Source organism: Diabrotica undecimpunctata, chromosome 7 (assembly GCF_040954645.1).
Source record: "Diabrotica undecimpunctata isolate CICGRU chromosome 7, icDiaUnde3, whole genome shotgun sequence".
NCBI classification, from domain to species: Eukaryota; Metazoa; Arthropoda; class Insecta; order Coleoptera; family Chrysomelidae; genus Diabrotica; species Diabrotica undecimpunctata.
Genome location: NC_092809.1, coordinates 81,271,258 through 81,287,048, shown reverse-complemented (window position 1 = coordinate 81,287,048; position 15,791 = coordinate 81,271,258). Strand labels below are relative to the sequence as shown.

The 15,791-nt window shown below is 35.5% G+C and overlaps 1 protein-coding gene across 4 annotated transcripts in view; it reads left to right on the top strand.

The window, feature by feature from the left end:
* The first annotated feature begins 11,416 nt into the window (after positions 1-11,416).
* The window catches only part of LOC140445532 (peptidyl-prolyl cis-trans isomerase-like 4), a 114,173-nt gene continuing 109,798 nt past the window's right edge, over positions 11,417-15,791 (top strand). For all 4 annotated transcript variants that reach the window (XR_011951408.1, XM_072537623.1, XM_072537624.1 and 1 more), the window contains exon 1: positions 11,417-11,791. Coding sequence is in view for 3 of the 4 variants with exons in the window: in XM_072537623.1 (XP_072393724.1) it covers positions 11,565-11,791 (227 nt within the window). In the remaining variant the exon portion in view is untranslated. The remainder of the gene's footprint in view (positions 11,792-15,791) is intronic.

Genomic DNA, 15,791 nt, shown 5'->3' with positions numbered 1-15,791 from the left:
GTTCCATGGGTTGCAAAGAACAACTTATTATCGACTCAGTCATTTCTAACCAGGCATACACCAAAAAAAGGAACCTCTTCACTGCCTTTATTGACTATAAGAAAGCCTTTGACTCAGTGCCGCATGTATGGCTGGTAGATATATTAAGAATATATAAAGTCGATGATAATATAGTGGCCTTTTTAAGACATATACTGACAGATTGGAAGACTAAAATTCACCTCCAAATACCTGGTGAAAGCAATATCGAAACGGAAAATATCGCAATTAACCGAGGCTTATTTCAAGGAGACTCGCTGAGTCCATTGTGGTTCTGTCTAGCGATGAACCCATTATCCCAGCTATTGAACTCCACTGACTCAGGTTTTAGTATTAAAAACAACAATACTGTAGTGGCGAAGCTTAATCATCTGTTGTATATGGATGATTTGAAACTAATGGCTTCCACTCGAAATCACTTAGATCAAATGCTAAAAACTGTAGAAACTTTTTCAAATGATATCAGTATGCACTTTGGGTTAGACAAATGTCGTGTACTAAATATAGTCAAGGGTAAGGTTCAGCCCGGAGGATTCGATATGCAAAATGGCCAAAACATCGAGGCTATGGGCGAAAATGACATGTATAAATATCTAGAAGTAAAGCAAGCGCGGAAAATTGACCATAAACAAATGAAAATCGAATTAACATCAGAGTTCATACGGAGAGTAAAACAGCTACTCCGCTCACATCTTAATGGTAAAAATTTGTTTAAGGCATTAAACACCTACGCATTTTCCGCGCTTAGCTACTCATTTGGGATTATTAGGTGGACTAAAACGGATATAGAAACCCTTCAGCGAAAAGTACGAACACACCTCACAAAGGCACAAAAACACCATCCTCGAAGTGCAGTAGAAAGAACGACATTACCGCGGTATTTGGGAGGACGAGGACTTATTGATATAAGCGAGCAATTAGAAAAACAGATTACTAATTTACGAACTTATTTTCAGGTGCAGGCGGAGACATCTACTCTTCATCGCGCGATTTGTGCAGTAGATGACACAACACCGATTAAACTGAGGGAACAAGAAATGCGCATAAACCATCTTACTAAGAACGAAAAAATGCGCGTCTGGATGGGTAAACCTCTCCACCGGCGACATCCGAATGAAGTCAGTCAAGACTATGTCGACAATCTAGCGTCGAACTATTGGCTGACATCAGGAAAGATGTTCCCTGAAACAGAAGGTTCATTACTCGCCATTCAGGGCGCCTGTGTACTCTTGCAATGTACACATGATTTATTAGATTCAGAACAGTTGTGTTCTTCGGTTTTTACAGATCCACATAAAATACAATGTTCTTGGCTGCTTTTGAACTGTTTTGATATGTGTCCGAATTTCAAACATCTATAGCATTGTGTGACCCTGCCTATAAACTTTTCCACATTAAAATAAACAAAATTAACGAATATATGGCTGGGTAATATGTTACCTTCAAAGCTGACTACAATGGTCTTCTTAGGTACATACTCAGCTTTACCATCTTTTTCAATTTTCCTGTGCATTCGTCTGATGTCTACAACCCTTGAGTTTGAATTTATGTTTTGTTTTAAATAATCAGCGTCGTAACTTGTGTCAACGTCTCGAATCAGATCCTTGACTTCTAAAAGGTGATTAGGTATGAAAGCTTTTGACGTGACAACGTCTTAAATTAGGTTGTGGCTCGGAGTCATTCAAGAAAAAGTGTAACGCCCGCTCAAGTCTGTTACAGTGAGTCACCGAACGAGAGAGAAGCCCGCCGGACCGGCGAATGCCTTGCGTCTCTCTCCCACTCAAACATGATCGGTCCGCTGCGCGCGGCACTAGAGAATTAGGCGCGTTGAATCGGTGCGTACTTGGCGTTGGAAAACCGAGAAAGCGTCATAATACAAGTTCACACGTGTGGTTAAAGTATCGTCAGCTGTGTCTGTAGTGAAAATGTGGAGTGCTTAGATTCGTCATTTACAACAACTACAACAATAAAGGTAAATAATTGTACACTAATATTTCATTATCGTAAACTATGATTGATTGATTAATTGTTAGATTGACACAAAAGTTGAGAAACTGAGTTTATAGGTTATGCCATACTATTGACAAATGTTGATAGTGTTAAGTAAATTATTAGTTTAAATCACTCTGCAATCAATCGTAATTCAGTCGATTGAGAAGAAACAGCGCGTATTGCTAGTCAAACATTTAAAATAACAAATTATAGCTTCTAACCTGTGAAAACAGGGCGACCAAACAAACGAACTAAACCGACCAATCACCACGCGCGGAGTTAGAATTTAACTGTGTTTAGCAAGAATTTCAAATTCCAATTTTAGTAAATGTTTTAATTTTCAACTTTACCATTTACAATTACAAATTTTAATTAATTTCAAATTTATTTAGCAAAAATTTGAACCTTCGATCTGAATAAGTGTTTTGATTTTCAAATTGATTCTTTAAAATTAAAAATATTAAAATATATATAATCAGAAGTGAACGTCACATAACATTATCTGTACTTATTATTATTTAATATGTAGGCAAATACATGTGACCATACTTGGTAGACACAATTGGAAATAGTAATTTTTTATAACTGAAAAAAATAAATATATAAAATACTGGTAGCAAACAATAACTTCAATGATCGATATCTCCGCAACTAATTGATATATCGAAAAAATTTTCAAATAAATTATAGTTCAAATTTGTGCAATTCTTATTTTCATTCAATTTCTTGTTCCTATTGTGCAATTTAATAATATTCATATCAATAAATATTCTACCGAGAAAAAGACGTTGTCACGTAAAATCTTCGCCCGTAAAACCGACTTTACAGGCAACCGATTTTTTTTTTAAATTATTTAGAAGTTTAATTCTTTTAAATTTTTATTTGTGACCAACTTATTAGCTTCTGCTATTGAATTTAATATTACTTTAACGCGATTTCTACCTATTCCCTTAATTTCCTGAATGTTTTGTACGTTTAGATTTTTGTGTAAAATATGTCACATCCTACAAACATAGGATGCAAACGACCCAGACTTTGCTGATTAGTTTTTTTAACATATACGCAATAATTATTTAACGAGTACTTATCTGGATTTATTGAGTCAAATAGTTTTGGTTCGTCCTCCTTAGCACCTATTGTTTCCATTTCCATGACGGCAGCAGTACTTTCTATATTGGAAAAACTATCACTTTCACAAATAATTCCACTTTCACCATCTGGCGTCTTATTTTTTACGCTCCCCATGGGGGAGCGGAGTTTTTAAAATCTAACTTATTTAAATTGTTTTGATAAATTTAGTAACACGAAAAAGCAAAAACTTGAACAGTAATTAATACCAAATCGATAAGCCGGTTATTGTTGTTTGACTTCTCTCTTCGAAGGTTCAAACGAAACTGATGGCAAGTTTTATACTTATTTAAAATTTGTAGCTTCTCATAACACAAATTATTATTTCGTAAAAGTAACTTTATATTTGTAACAATTATATACATATTTTACTAAAATAAGTACGGCAACACTGTGACGCAGTGCCTTGAGGAAAATATATTTGGTTAGGTTTAGAGTTGGGCGGATGGCATAACTAACTGGATGGCATAATCGCATGATTTTAAAAATCGGATTCTCTGTATCCGAATGATATACATAATCGGATTAACATTCGAATGATGATCATTCGTATTATACCGAGAGTGAAGGAGAACCTTAGACAAGGAAAGAGAGGAGATTAGGAGATAATCAGTCACAGGTTCCGAGCTGGCGATTGTGGTGACAAGCATGCGAATGCTCATTTGAACCCGAATGTCCATTTAGTTTTATTGTAAAGAAAACGATTTAGAGATTTGTTAGGTTAGGCGCTGTGGTTACGTTGTTAGATTTGAACCGAATACCATACCCCCAAAGTTATAGATTATACCGAAAACCGATTATCATTCGAATTCCGATTCAATAACCGAATGATCAGGTTATTTCAAATAATCGGATTACCGATTATTTTTCATTCGAATGCGCCCATCGGCCATCACTATATAGGTTAGAGCCATGGTACAATGAATACACAAGGTATGATACATAATGTTCCAAAATCGGTTCGCTTTCGCGCATGACGTAGTCAAGATCGCTTATTCCCGCAACATTTGAATGTAGTTGTATAGGAAAGACTTTTAATTTTAAGTTTTTTTATATAATTTGGCTAATTTAATTATAGTAATTATAAAGAGATGATAAAATTATGTTATTATAATATTTATCCTTTATAAAACATAGATATCCTTTATAAGACAAGTTTTAATTATCTTTTATTACACGTAGGTACAGGTTAATTAACTTATAGGTACTCCAGAGTTCGATATTTCAGATGTTTAAAAAGATACAGAAAAGTGGTAATGGAGGTATACAAAATTTGTACGTATATATACCTACTGAACTAAACACAAAATCAAAATAAATAATAACAAAGTCAACTTTATTTGTTTATTTATATCGAATGAGCTAGCTGGCCATCGAATATGAGTGTAATGAGGGCACACAATATTGCACAACATTTAAAATGACATTTTTGTAATATTTACACATAAAATTATCTTGGTATTTTTTATAATAATGATAACATTGTATATTTTAACAATGATAACATGATTTAACAAAGAAAAATATGTTATTTTGGAAGATGCTAAATTGATTTCCTCCGAAACAGTTCTTATTGCAAATTGCATAGCAGGCTGAGGCTAGTTTCTTACTTAACAAATCGATATGAAAAAACCATTTAAGGTTTCATGACTAATAATTAATAAAAATAAAGATTTAGACTTACGTCGTTGACCTAGAAGTAGTAAGAAGCTGCTCAACATACTTTTTGGACTCTCTGTGTTCGCCTTCTTGTACGCGTTTCTTTTGGTTGGTTAAAAGGGTAGCCGATGTTGATTTAGGCAAATAAAGACTAGGTACTGCCTCAGGTTTGAGTTTTAGACCCTTTTTAGAAACGTAATTTAAAAGTTCCTGTTGTAGATTTCTTTGGTAATCTTCAGTTTTAAAATGTGTATAACAAATTCTTGCAGTATTACAATTAAAATTATCCTATCTACAACAAGATATAATCCACAGTTTTCTGGTCACGCTATCTTTAGGAAATGTATGAAACTTAAAGATTTTATCTTCATTGTCACTATTGCAACAAGCAATTGCACAGCGTACTTTGAAAAAGGTACAAAACCAGATATACAATGGCAAATAAAAACTTTCAGTTTTACAAAAAAATACTATACAGTATAAATAAATAGTAACTAAACACCATTTGTATAAAGACACATATATAAGCATATATCTAAATTATTTTTCTATTATAAAATAGATGACTCAGTCAGTATTGAGATACTTTAAAATATATTTATTATCTTATACCTTACAATTTGCAATAGTCACCATTAATAACCGATAATATTGTTGAACTTTTGTTTTTGTACAAGCTTTCTGTCTTGCCGGTGTAAAGTCGTCTGAAGTCGATATTTATTGTGTTTTGCGTTTGAACTAATTTGTGTCTTATTTTCATATTATTATATTGTTTGATAAGTAAATTTTGCATATAATAATCGGTAGGTTATAGTAATGTTGTGATGTGGGTATTAGTTAAAATAGTTAGGTAATGACTGTGAATATTGATTTACACGATTTTATTAAAAGGAAAACCATGTATTACAATTTAACCTACATCTTACAACAACAAAACATATATATCTCTTGTCACCGTTCACTCTCGGTGGACACTGTCATGGTAACTTCGGTGGTATTTAGCCACGGAGCGGTGTGGCTGTTACATCCTCCCCCTTTGCACCACCCTGGCGACTCGCGGGTGGGGCAACAGAGTCTAAGCAGGAATAGAGCTCTACAGGACAGCAATGACAACGTTTTGGTCGGGGTTGTCTACGTCTGGCAATAGGGTCAGGTTCAGGTTCAGCTTCAATTTGAGCAAGGTCATCTCCAACAGGGGGGCCCATTTCGCTATCGTCTAACCCAAGGGTCAAAGACTCTGGGCAGGAGACCAGTGGAGCAGGAGGGTCGGCTTCTGAGGATTTCACTGGACGACCTCTTCTACGGAGAGGTTGAACTGGAGCAGGGCACGGATCTTCTGGATCGGCATGGAAAGGCGTCAAGGCTGAGACATGATATTTTCCAGCAGGAACATCCGGAGTGTCGATGTGTGAAACTTCATAGGTTGTAGGGGACAGCATTTTGGTCACCTTGTAGGGTCCGTCACGACGCGGCGCGAACTTCGAAGTTATGGACTTAGACGCGTCACTTAGTGTATGCGAATCGACTAGCACAATATCACCTACTTCGAACGAAACCGAGCGGCGGTGGCAGTCTTTATACTTCTTACGTCTATCTTGGGATTGTTCATGTGTCTCGCGGGCTTCACTAAGAGCTTTACTCAAAGTTATTAGATAGGGCGTGATTTGTGGCACGAAGTTGTCCTTGGCTATGATGCTTCGAAAATCACGATTTGCATCATCAGGAGTTCGTAACTCGCGACCAAACGTGAGGTACGCGGGAGTGAAACCGGTTGAGTCGCACTTCACAGTGTTCATCGCGAACCGTATAGCGGGTAACTTTTCAGACCAAGACGAATGGTCATTATTTGTTAGAATAGCTAACTGAGTTTTAATGTCTCTATTTTTTCGTTCGACGGGGTTAGCTTCCGGGTGGTATACAGGTATAAGGTTCTGTTGGTACCCAAAACAATGCGCCACTTGTTGCATTACCGCACTCACGAACTGAGTACCGTTGTCACTGACGACTCGACGAGGGATTCCGTATCGTAATATTATGTTGTCTATGAAACACTTGGCGCAGGCAGCGGCAGTAGCAGATTCTAACGGGAATAATTCTACCCAACGACTAGCAGTGTCTTCCACTACCAGAATCCATGTATAACCTTGAGGAGAGAGGGGCAAAGGCCCAAATAAATCAATAGATAGCACTTCAAACCTCTGGGACTGAACAGGGGTTTGTAGGAGACCAGCGGGTTTGAGGTTAGAGACTTTATAGCGTTGGCAGTCAAGACATTTACTTACATGGTCAGAGATAATTTTCTTCATTCCAGACCAATAGTAGCGTTTTATTATTCTTTGATAAGTCTTCTCCACTCCATAATGACCAGCAGTAGCGGAATCATGGTACTCATGCAGTATGTGAGGAATACGTGTACTAGCCGCTACCAATTGGGGCTCTTCTTCATCTACTTCAGGAGTATAACGGTATAATATCCCATTGTTCATGATATATCCTCTTTCTGCCCACCTCTTGAAATCTACGCTTGTGTCAGAAGAGGGATCTTCTAAACATCTAATAATCTTGGCAACATCTGGATCATTAAGCTGCTCTTCTCGAACATCAGCAACACTAAGAGTTGGAAAATCTACTCTTACTAGATGAACTTCAGCTATGATGGGAACTTCTGTCATGGGAGGCCTTGATAGAGTATCTGCGATTACATTTTTTCTTCCTGTGATATATTCTATTTTTAGGTCATATGGCATGAGCTCTAAAGCCCATCGAGCTAACCGTCCAGTAGGGGACTTTAAGGTCATTAGCCATTTTAAGGCTTGGTGATCACTTTGCACTATTGTAGTAGCGCCTTCTAAGTATCCTCGAAATTTCTTCACTGCCCAAACCACAGCGAGAGCTTCTCGTTCTGTAGTGCTATAGTTTTGTTCAGCAGGAGTCAGAAGTCTCGAAGCATACTCTACAGGTCGTTCGTTCTCTTTCTCCCCCTGGAGAAGACATGCCCCCAAAGCATAATTGCTAGCATCTGTACGAAGTATATAAGGTAAATTGCAGTCAGCTTGTCGTAGGATTGGGGCGGAACACAATAATTGTTTCAGACATTCAAAGGCCTCTTGTTGTTCTGCTCCCCAGGTCCATTTCACATTTTTCTTGGTTAAATTCGACAAAGGTTTAGCAACATGGGAGAAATTTTCGATGAATCTACGGAACCATGAGCATGTTTGCAGGAATTTTAGCAGTTGAGTAACATTTAGGGGTGGTGTCATGTTTAATATGGCAGATAATTTATTTTCACTTGGCCGGATACCCAAAGGTGAAAGGATGTGTCCGAGATATAGGACTTCCTCACAGGCGAATGAACATTTCGCTCTATTTAGACATAATTTAAATAGGCGCATCCGGTTGAATACTTGTTTCAAATCGTCTATGTGATCAGAGAAGGATGGGGATAATATTATCAGATCATCTAAATAAGCTAGGATATTCAGATTTTGAAGACCAGCACGAAATTTATCAATCATCCTTTGGAAACTAGCGGGAACGTTACACATACCAAAGGGCATGCGTGTGTAACGAAAGGTGCCAAATGGACACACGAAGGCTGTTTTGTCACGATCAGCTGTTCGTACAGAGATTTGATGATAACCATTTTTTAAGTCGAGGGTAGTCATAAATCGGGTTTCCTTTGCTGCATGCAAAATATCTTTAATACGTGGCAGAGGATACTTATCTGCACGTGTTATTGCGTTTAAGCGTCGATAGTCTACTGTTAATCTGATACCTCCATCTCTCTTAGGTACAAGTACCACGGGTGAAGCATATGGGGACTCACACTCTTCGATTATGCCTTGAGCCAAAAGTTTATCTAACTCCTGACGCAGTAATTGCCTTTTGGGCTCTGACATACGGTAAGGTGGAACAGATATTGGTACATCATCAACCAATACAATGGAGTGTTCAGCATATGGAGTAGGGTCTATATTATATACGAATAAATCAGAATTTTCCTTAACAATGTTGTTAAGATTGGATCTTTCTTCTAAGGATAGAGAAATTCCTTCATCTACTCGTAGTTCTAAATGAGCAAGAGTAACGCTATTGACCTGGCAAGGAGAGCTGACCTGAGCTGGATCTGGAGCAAATGAGTAGGGGATATTAGGGACATCACCATAAAACCATGAGTCATTAGGAATGTCTAGAATGATGTTAGCTTTTCTTAAGAAGTCTGCCCCCAGTAAGGTACGACTATTTGTGTGTGTGGGCACAGAAATTAAGGAAATGCTATGAGAGCGGTTTTGTAAGATAACAACTAAATCAAAGACCAAAACAGTACTAGAAGTAGTCCTACCATCCGCTAGGGTCATGTCTACACTTTTTGTGGAAAAGGGTACCTCATCCTTCAAGAGGATATCTCTTAGCTGAGAGCCAGCAATACTGCACTGTGCTCCCGAATCAAGATAACAATGACCTACATGACCTTCAATAGTGACCTGAACAATGGGTTTAGTTGATAGGTTTGTGGCAAAATGTTGGTCGACATTAACTGTTTCAGCAAGCATAAATTCAGATACTGCTGAGGATTTACTGGATGATTTGCATTTTGGACAATTACTCTTAATGAATCCAGGAGTCTTACATCCATAACACGAAATCTGATTCGAAGTGGAAAAGGTTGGTTTAGTGCTAGTACGAGAAGTTTCTAAAGGTGGATTAGGTTTGGGCTCAACCGAAGATTTTCGAGAATCTGCTTCCCTGGTTCTGACTGCGGCCAATTTTCGACATTCATCCTTCACGTGACCTGGATTTTTGCAAAAGCTACACCGTACCCGTTTTGATTCGTTTTCGTTTTTAATGTTTATTTCCGGATTTTCATACGATTCTTCAGTTTGCCTCGATTCTTTTAAGAGTTCGCTAAATGTATTGATCTTATCACGTGCTACTTTTTCACGTATTCTCCTATGCAACAAACCGTATACCATATCTAATTGAGTGGCTTCGGTTAATGTATCTGCCGGTAACTGAGCTATTATCGCGCGCGCTTTGCATACAAAAATGTCACACGGAGTTTTAGCATCTTGTTCCGTCGAAAACAGTTCCAGATATACTCTGTAGGCTGGTTTTTGAGGTCCAAAAGTTGATCGTAATAAATTAATGGCGCTGGCCCACGTGTTTACCGTATTTTTAACACCTTGAAACCACATGGCGGCGAAACCGTCTAGAAGCATGGGTATACCCTTTAATGCGTTCGCGTCAGATACGTGGGTGCACTCTTTATAGATCTCGACCGCATCTATAAAAGCTTTTACATCAGCCCCCTTTGATCCATCGAAGCGAGAAGCGCATTTTGCTAAACTACCTGAGTCCGAAATAGGCCTTGCTATTGTATTTAATAAGGCTTGAAACTGTTCGCTTGTTAAATTTACCGAAGACATTTCTGCTGATGTTGATTCGCTTGAACTAAAAACCGTCGTCGACCTAAGCGAATAACTGTGTTTATCGTTTGTTGCCGTGATTGCAAGTTTAACACAAAAATAGTAATAAAATTAAAGGCTTACAGTTTCTGTTGCTTATTTCTTGTAAATACCCTTGAATGGAAGCTTGATATTCCCACAGGATGTTTCTGAATGGCCTAGTGGAAGATTGATATTCCCACAGGATGTTTTGAATGGTCTGTAGTGGAAGATTGATATTCCCACACGATGTTTTTGGATGGTCTGTGCGGAGTTTCCACAGCAGTCACATACACAGTAGATTTATTGTTGTGAAGCACTAAACTAAGTGAAAATGTCTACTAATCACCTTACAATGGCGGGAGCAAAAACACTTTTTCCTGTTCACAATGAAACTTTACGATTTTCACAGTACGAACTACACTTTAAACTATTTTGCCCAAGTTGGGTGCCAGTTGTGATGTGGGTATTAGTTAAAATAGTTAGGTAATGACTGTGAATATTGATTTACACGATTTTATTAAAAGGAAAACCATGTATTACAATTTAACCTACATCTTACAACAACAAAACATATATATCTCTTGTCACCGTTCACTCTCGGTGGACACTGTCATGGTAACTTCGGTGGTATTTAGCCACGGAGCGGTGTGGCTGTTACAATGTGTATATTTTTTATTTTACTAAATTTCATTATAACTCATCTAAAATACCATATTGAATTGTAAAACAGATTTTTCTCTATTGTACTATATTTTGTTTTTATTTCAGTAAAACTGCTTGGAAGTGAGTGACAGTGAATCAGAATAAGCAAATCTACTACTATTTACCTATTCACAGTATTTCCTCTGCAGAAAATTTTTAAATTTCAAGGGATTTGCATACAAAAAGAGTACTTATATTATTAGTATATGTATGAAAACAAAAATAAATATTTCGCCTGAATCTCTAGGAGAAGTAAAGGTTTTACGCTACTTTTTTTATTCAATTATAACCAAAACATTTAAAAAAAAATTAGATCACTTTTTAACCATAATTTCAAAATTAATGTGTACGTTAAGCTGCAATAATGGGTTCGAGGTGGTTCAGGCGATCTTAGCTACGTCACACTCCTGGACCAGCTGTCAAATGTCATGCGCAATATCATACCTTGTGTATTCATTGTACCATGGGTTAGAGCCATGGCACGATAAATAAAGATGTTTATTTATACGTCCATGTCCATGGTTAGAGCACGTTAGAGTGTACTAAATTGCGTATTGCCCTTGTACTATGTAATTAAAAAATCAGATAATTAACAAGATGTCTGTTGTAATTGAAACAACTTTAGGAGATATTACAGTTGATCTGTACCTGAATGATAGACCCAGAGCTTGCCTGAATTTTCTGAAGCTATGCAAGTTAAAGTATTACAATTATAATTTATTCCATACAATAAGTCGAGGATTTATAGCTCAATCTGGTGATCCCACTGGGTCTAGAACTGGTGGATCCTCTTTGTATGGATTACTTGATGGCCCAAATAAAAGGTAAACAATATAAACTTTGTCATTATTCCATTCTTTTATATCAAGTACAGGCATGTTTCTTTTGGGGGTTATAGCCTGTGGTCTGGTATGCTTTCTTTATGTTGCTTCATCTCCAACTGTAGTAGACATCATCAAAGGTGATGCCCAAAGGTTGTAACCTGTTGTGTCTTACTCATGTGAGCATGAAGATACAGAAGATTACCAATGTTGCTGCCTAGGTAAGGTAAGCTACAGTTGCAGATGAATCATTTCAGGAGGAGAGATACAATTCCATACCACAACATATAAATGTCAAGAACAATGTACAATTTATAGTTATTTTCATAATAGTACTTCATACCTTTTTATTCTATTTTAAAGTGAAGTGCTTATTTAAATGAGACTACAAACTGAGGTACTTGATGAATTAATTATTACTCAAGGGTTATGACAATACATATTCTCATTTAAAGGAAAAGTTGTGTTAGTGCTCAATTTCAATCAATATATTAGTCTATGACATAAACAAATAACTAATTATAATTAGATTAGTAGTTTTTAGCACCAGAATACTGCCTCACTATTCTTCATTCAGAATACTGACTCTATCATTTGTAGAAGATTTAGAGTATGAAAATTGTTCATATTTTTCAACTTTAATAGATGAAAAACTTGTAAAAGATCAGACAGTAAAGGAATCACTTGGAAGATAGTAATTATAGGAAAAAAATTCCTTAACATAGACTGTTATCAGAACATTCTGTGGTTAACTGGACTTAATCTTTGGCAGAATAACACTGAAGGACATTGTATACTTTTTATACAATAAACAAATGCCATTAGATATCATTAAAACCATCAAAGATATATACAAGGACTATACAGAGGAAATAGGCACAGCCTTTTTTTTTTAAGTGAGAATCTTCTTAGGAGATCTGGAAAGAAGACCCAGATATTTTTGGATTCTTCCGAACTACAATTTTGGAATGTTGCTAAGGTTAGTTCAATCGCCTACCGAAGAAACTCACTCCCTCTTCAAACAGCACACCTGGAACTTTCCTCGGCGAATGTAACTTTGGTGCACTACTGCATTCCCAGATTACACAGTGATGAATTATAGTCTTCAGTATAGAGACAATGCCATACTAACAGGAGGAAATAAGGACGACTCAAAAATTGGTCCAATAAGTTAAACATAATAGCAAAGAAGATATGGTCTTTTCCGTACATAAAACAAAAGAAATAATCAACATTGAACAGATTATAGAAATCAACTATTTAGGCATCTCACTATTCAGTTACAATGATCTAGGAGCAGAGGTAAAAAAACAAATGCAGAAAGCCAACATATCAGTAAAAGAGAAATTTAAAAACCTGATCCTATTATTTTAACAAAAAACAACAATTTTGTATGTTATACCTAATACTTCTTATTTATTTAAACCCTTTAATTTTAAATTTTGGTACAACAAAAAAAATCTACAATCACAGTAGGTGTTATTACTACTGTTTACTATTTATTCCCACAAAATTATGTAGAAACTTATATACATAATTGAGTGTAAAATACAAAATATTATGGTTGTTAACTTATATGCAGATCTTTGTTTTTACGTTTTACCTTTGTTTTCTCTCCTTTATATGTTTAATCCTATTTACCATGGCCAAGTTCTCCTGTGTATGTTATATATTATAATGTCCTGATGGGCCCCTGGACATGAAGCGAGTGACCCATATTAATTGTATGTGTTTATGGATATATATGTGTATGTATATATATTTTTTCCCTTCTTTTTATTAATTGTTTTACTGATTTTCCAACTTTTAAATATATCTATTTTAGTCTATTCGATTGCAAATAATTCAAAAGCTTTTTACTGCGCCTAATGAGATTAAAAGATCATGTAACTGGCTGTATGGGAAACTGCCAAAGCCATATAAAAAACTTATATGCAGTGCTCTAGAATAACATTTAAGAATGATTAGCTAAAATCTGTTTTTATTTCTGGCACCATATGGACCCATTATGATGCCAGACTGCAATCACACTAAGAAAAAGATATATGTATACATATAGTTAATTGATCTATGAGAATGTCACAGCATTTCGAGATGCTTTTTTGGCAACTAAAAAGAAAAGTGATCAAGATAGCTTTATTATAACACACACATACATATACATACATAATTCCACACAGTAGTCACCCAAAATGATCAGCTGGAAACAGAAAAGAAAAAAAAATTACAAGAAGATTATTCGTAAGGAAATTGTGTGAGGGTGAAGATGTTCAGATATGTGCGCGGTCTTTTTTGACTTTTCGACAAGCTTTCTGAAGTGTTTAGAATCGCATTATTGTAGTAGCAATGTTTGTCGAAGTTACCTTTCGTCTGATTTGAATATAGAAAAGTTAGCAAATATGTACAACGTTCAAGCCAATGAGAACTTAAAAGTAACAAATTCTTACTCTTACCACATTTTTGTACATAAGTTTAATTTGGGCTTTGGTTCACCTGATGTATGAAGAAAAATAAAGCAAACAAGCAATCCTCAGCAAACTGCATCTTTAAAAGCTACCCAAGCTACTCACAAAAAAGAGCTAAAGTTTTTTTTTGCATTACTAAAAGTAGAAGAAAAGTAAACTCCTACACTATCATTTGATGGCGAGAAACATTTGCCCAGTCCCAAAATTCCAGATCAGGACACTTACCATCAACGCCAACTTTACCTCTTAAATTTTTCTATTGTTTTTGGTAGTTATCAGTGCAAAATGACTCCAAATAATTGCTTTAGCTTTGTATGGACTGAAAGTACCTAACCAAAAGGTTCAAATAAGGTAGCGTTATGTGTATTTCATTATCTGCAAAACTAGTAGAAGAAGTTTATTGATTCAAAAATAGGGAAAGCCCTAATACATACAAAATTAATCAATTTATAACATTCATATATGATAAAAATAACAATTACACTTAAAATATAGTATCTACGCTTATTAAAAAATATAAAACAATAATATATAACATAAAACATGACAACAAAACAACTACCTAACTATTGGTGCTTTTAATATGGTCCATTAATTTGCTTTTAAACATTTGTATAGATGAATGTATAGATGATTAACTGTTTGAGGAAGCTTATTAAAAAGATCAAAACCCTTAAACAACAAAGAGTTTCTTGAAGCCATCCTTTTTGTTTTCACAATGTGTAAATTGCACTTACCTCGAGTAGGGTAATTGTGAATATCACAATTCCGTGTAATAAACTCACAACAGTAAGCAGGGGCCAAATTATTTAAAATTTTATAAATGAACAACATTGTAAGGTAAAAGACCCTTTTGTTGAACTAAAACCCACTGCAGCATGCTAAGCATTGTTGCTATAGGTGTATATCTGTTTCCACCAATAATGATTCTCATTCCACGATTTTGTAATTTTTGCAACTGGGCCGATTGATTTAAATTGAAGAGAAAAATAACTGACGAGCAAAAATCGAAGTGAGGTTGAATAATCGCATTAAAAACTGTAATTTTAGTTGCAGTTGACAAATTTTTAGATATTCTTGAAAAAAAAGTATAATTTTTTAGAAATCTTTTTTAATAGGTAATTAAAATGGTCATTAAAAGGCAATAAATTATCCAATTGAAAACCAAGGTACTTAATTGTTGTAATGATTTCTATTTTGTCATTGTCAATTTGAAGATTAATAGTATTAATATCGATATTTGAGTATTTGTATTTAGTTGTTATTATCATAGCCTTTGTCTTTAACACATTTAACTTTAGTTTGTTGATCTTTAAATATTTATTAACAGACTGCAATGCTGAGTTCATTTTAGATACAGCATTTTCTAAGTTTGAATCAAAACATGCAAGTAGGGTGTCATCTGCATACAAATTAAAGAAATCACATTTAACAAACAAGTTTATATCATTTAAATACAATATAAACAAAAGGGGTCCTAAGACACTACCTTGAGGTACTCCAATATTAACACTAATTGCAGAAGAAGTAATATCATC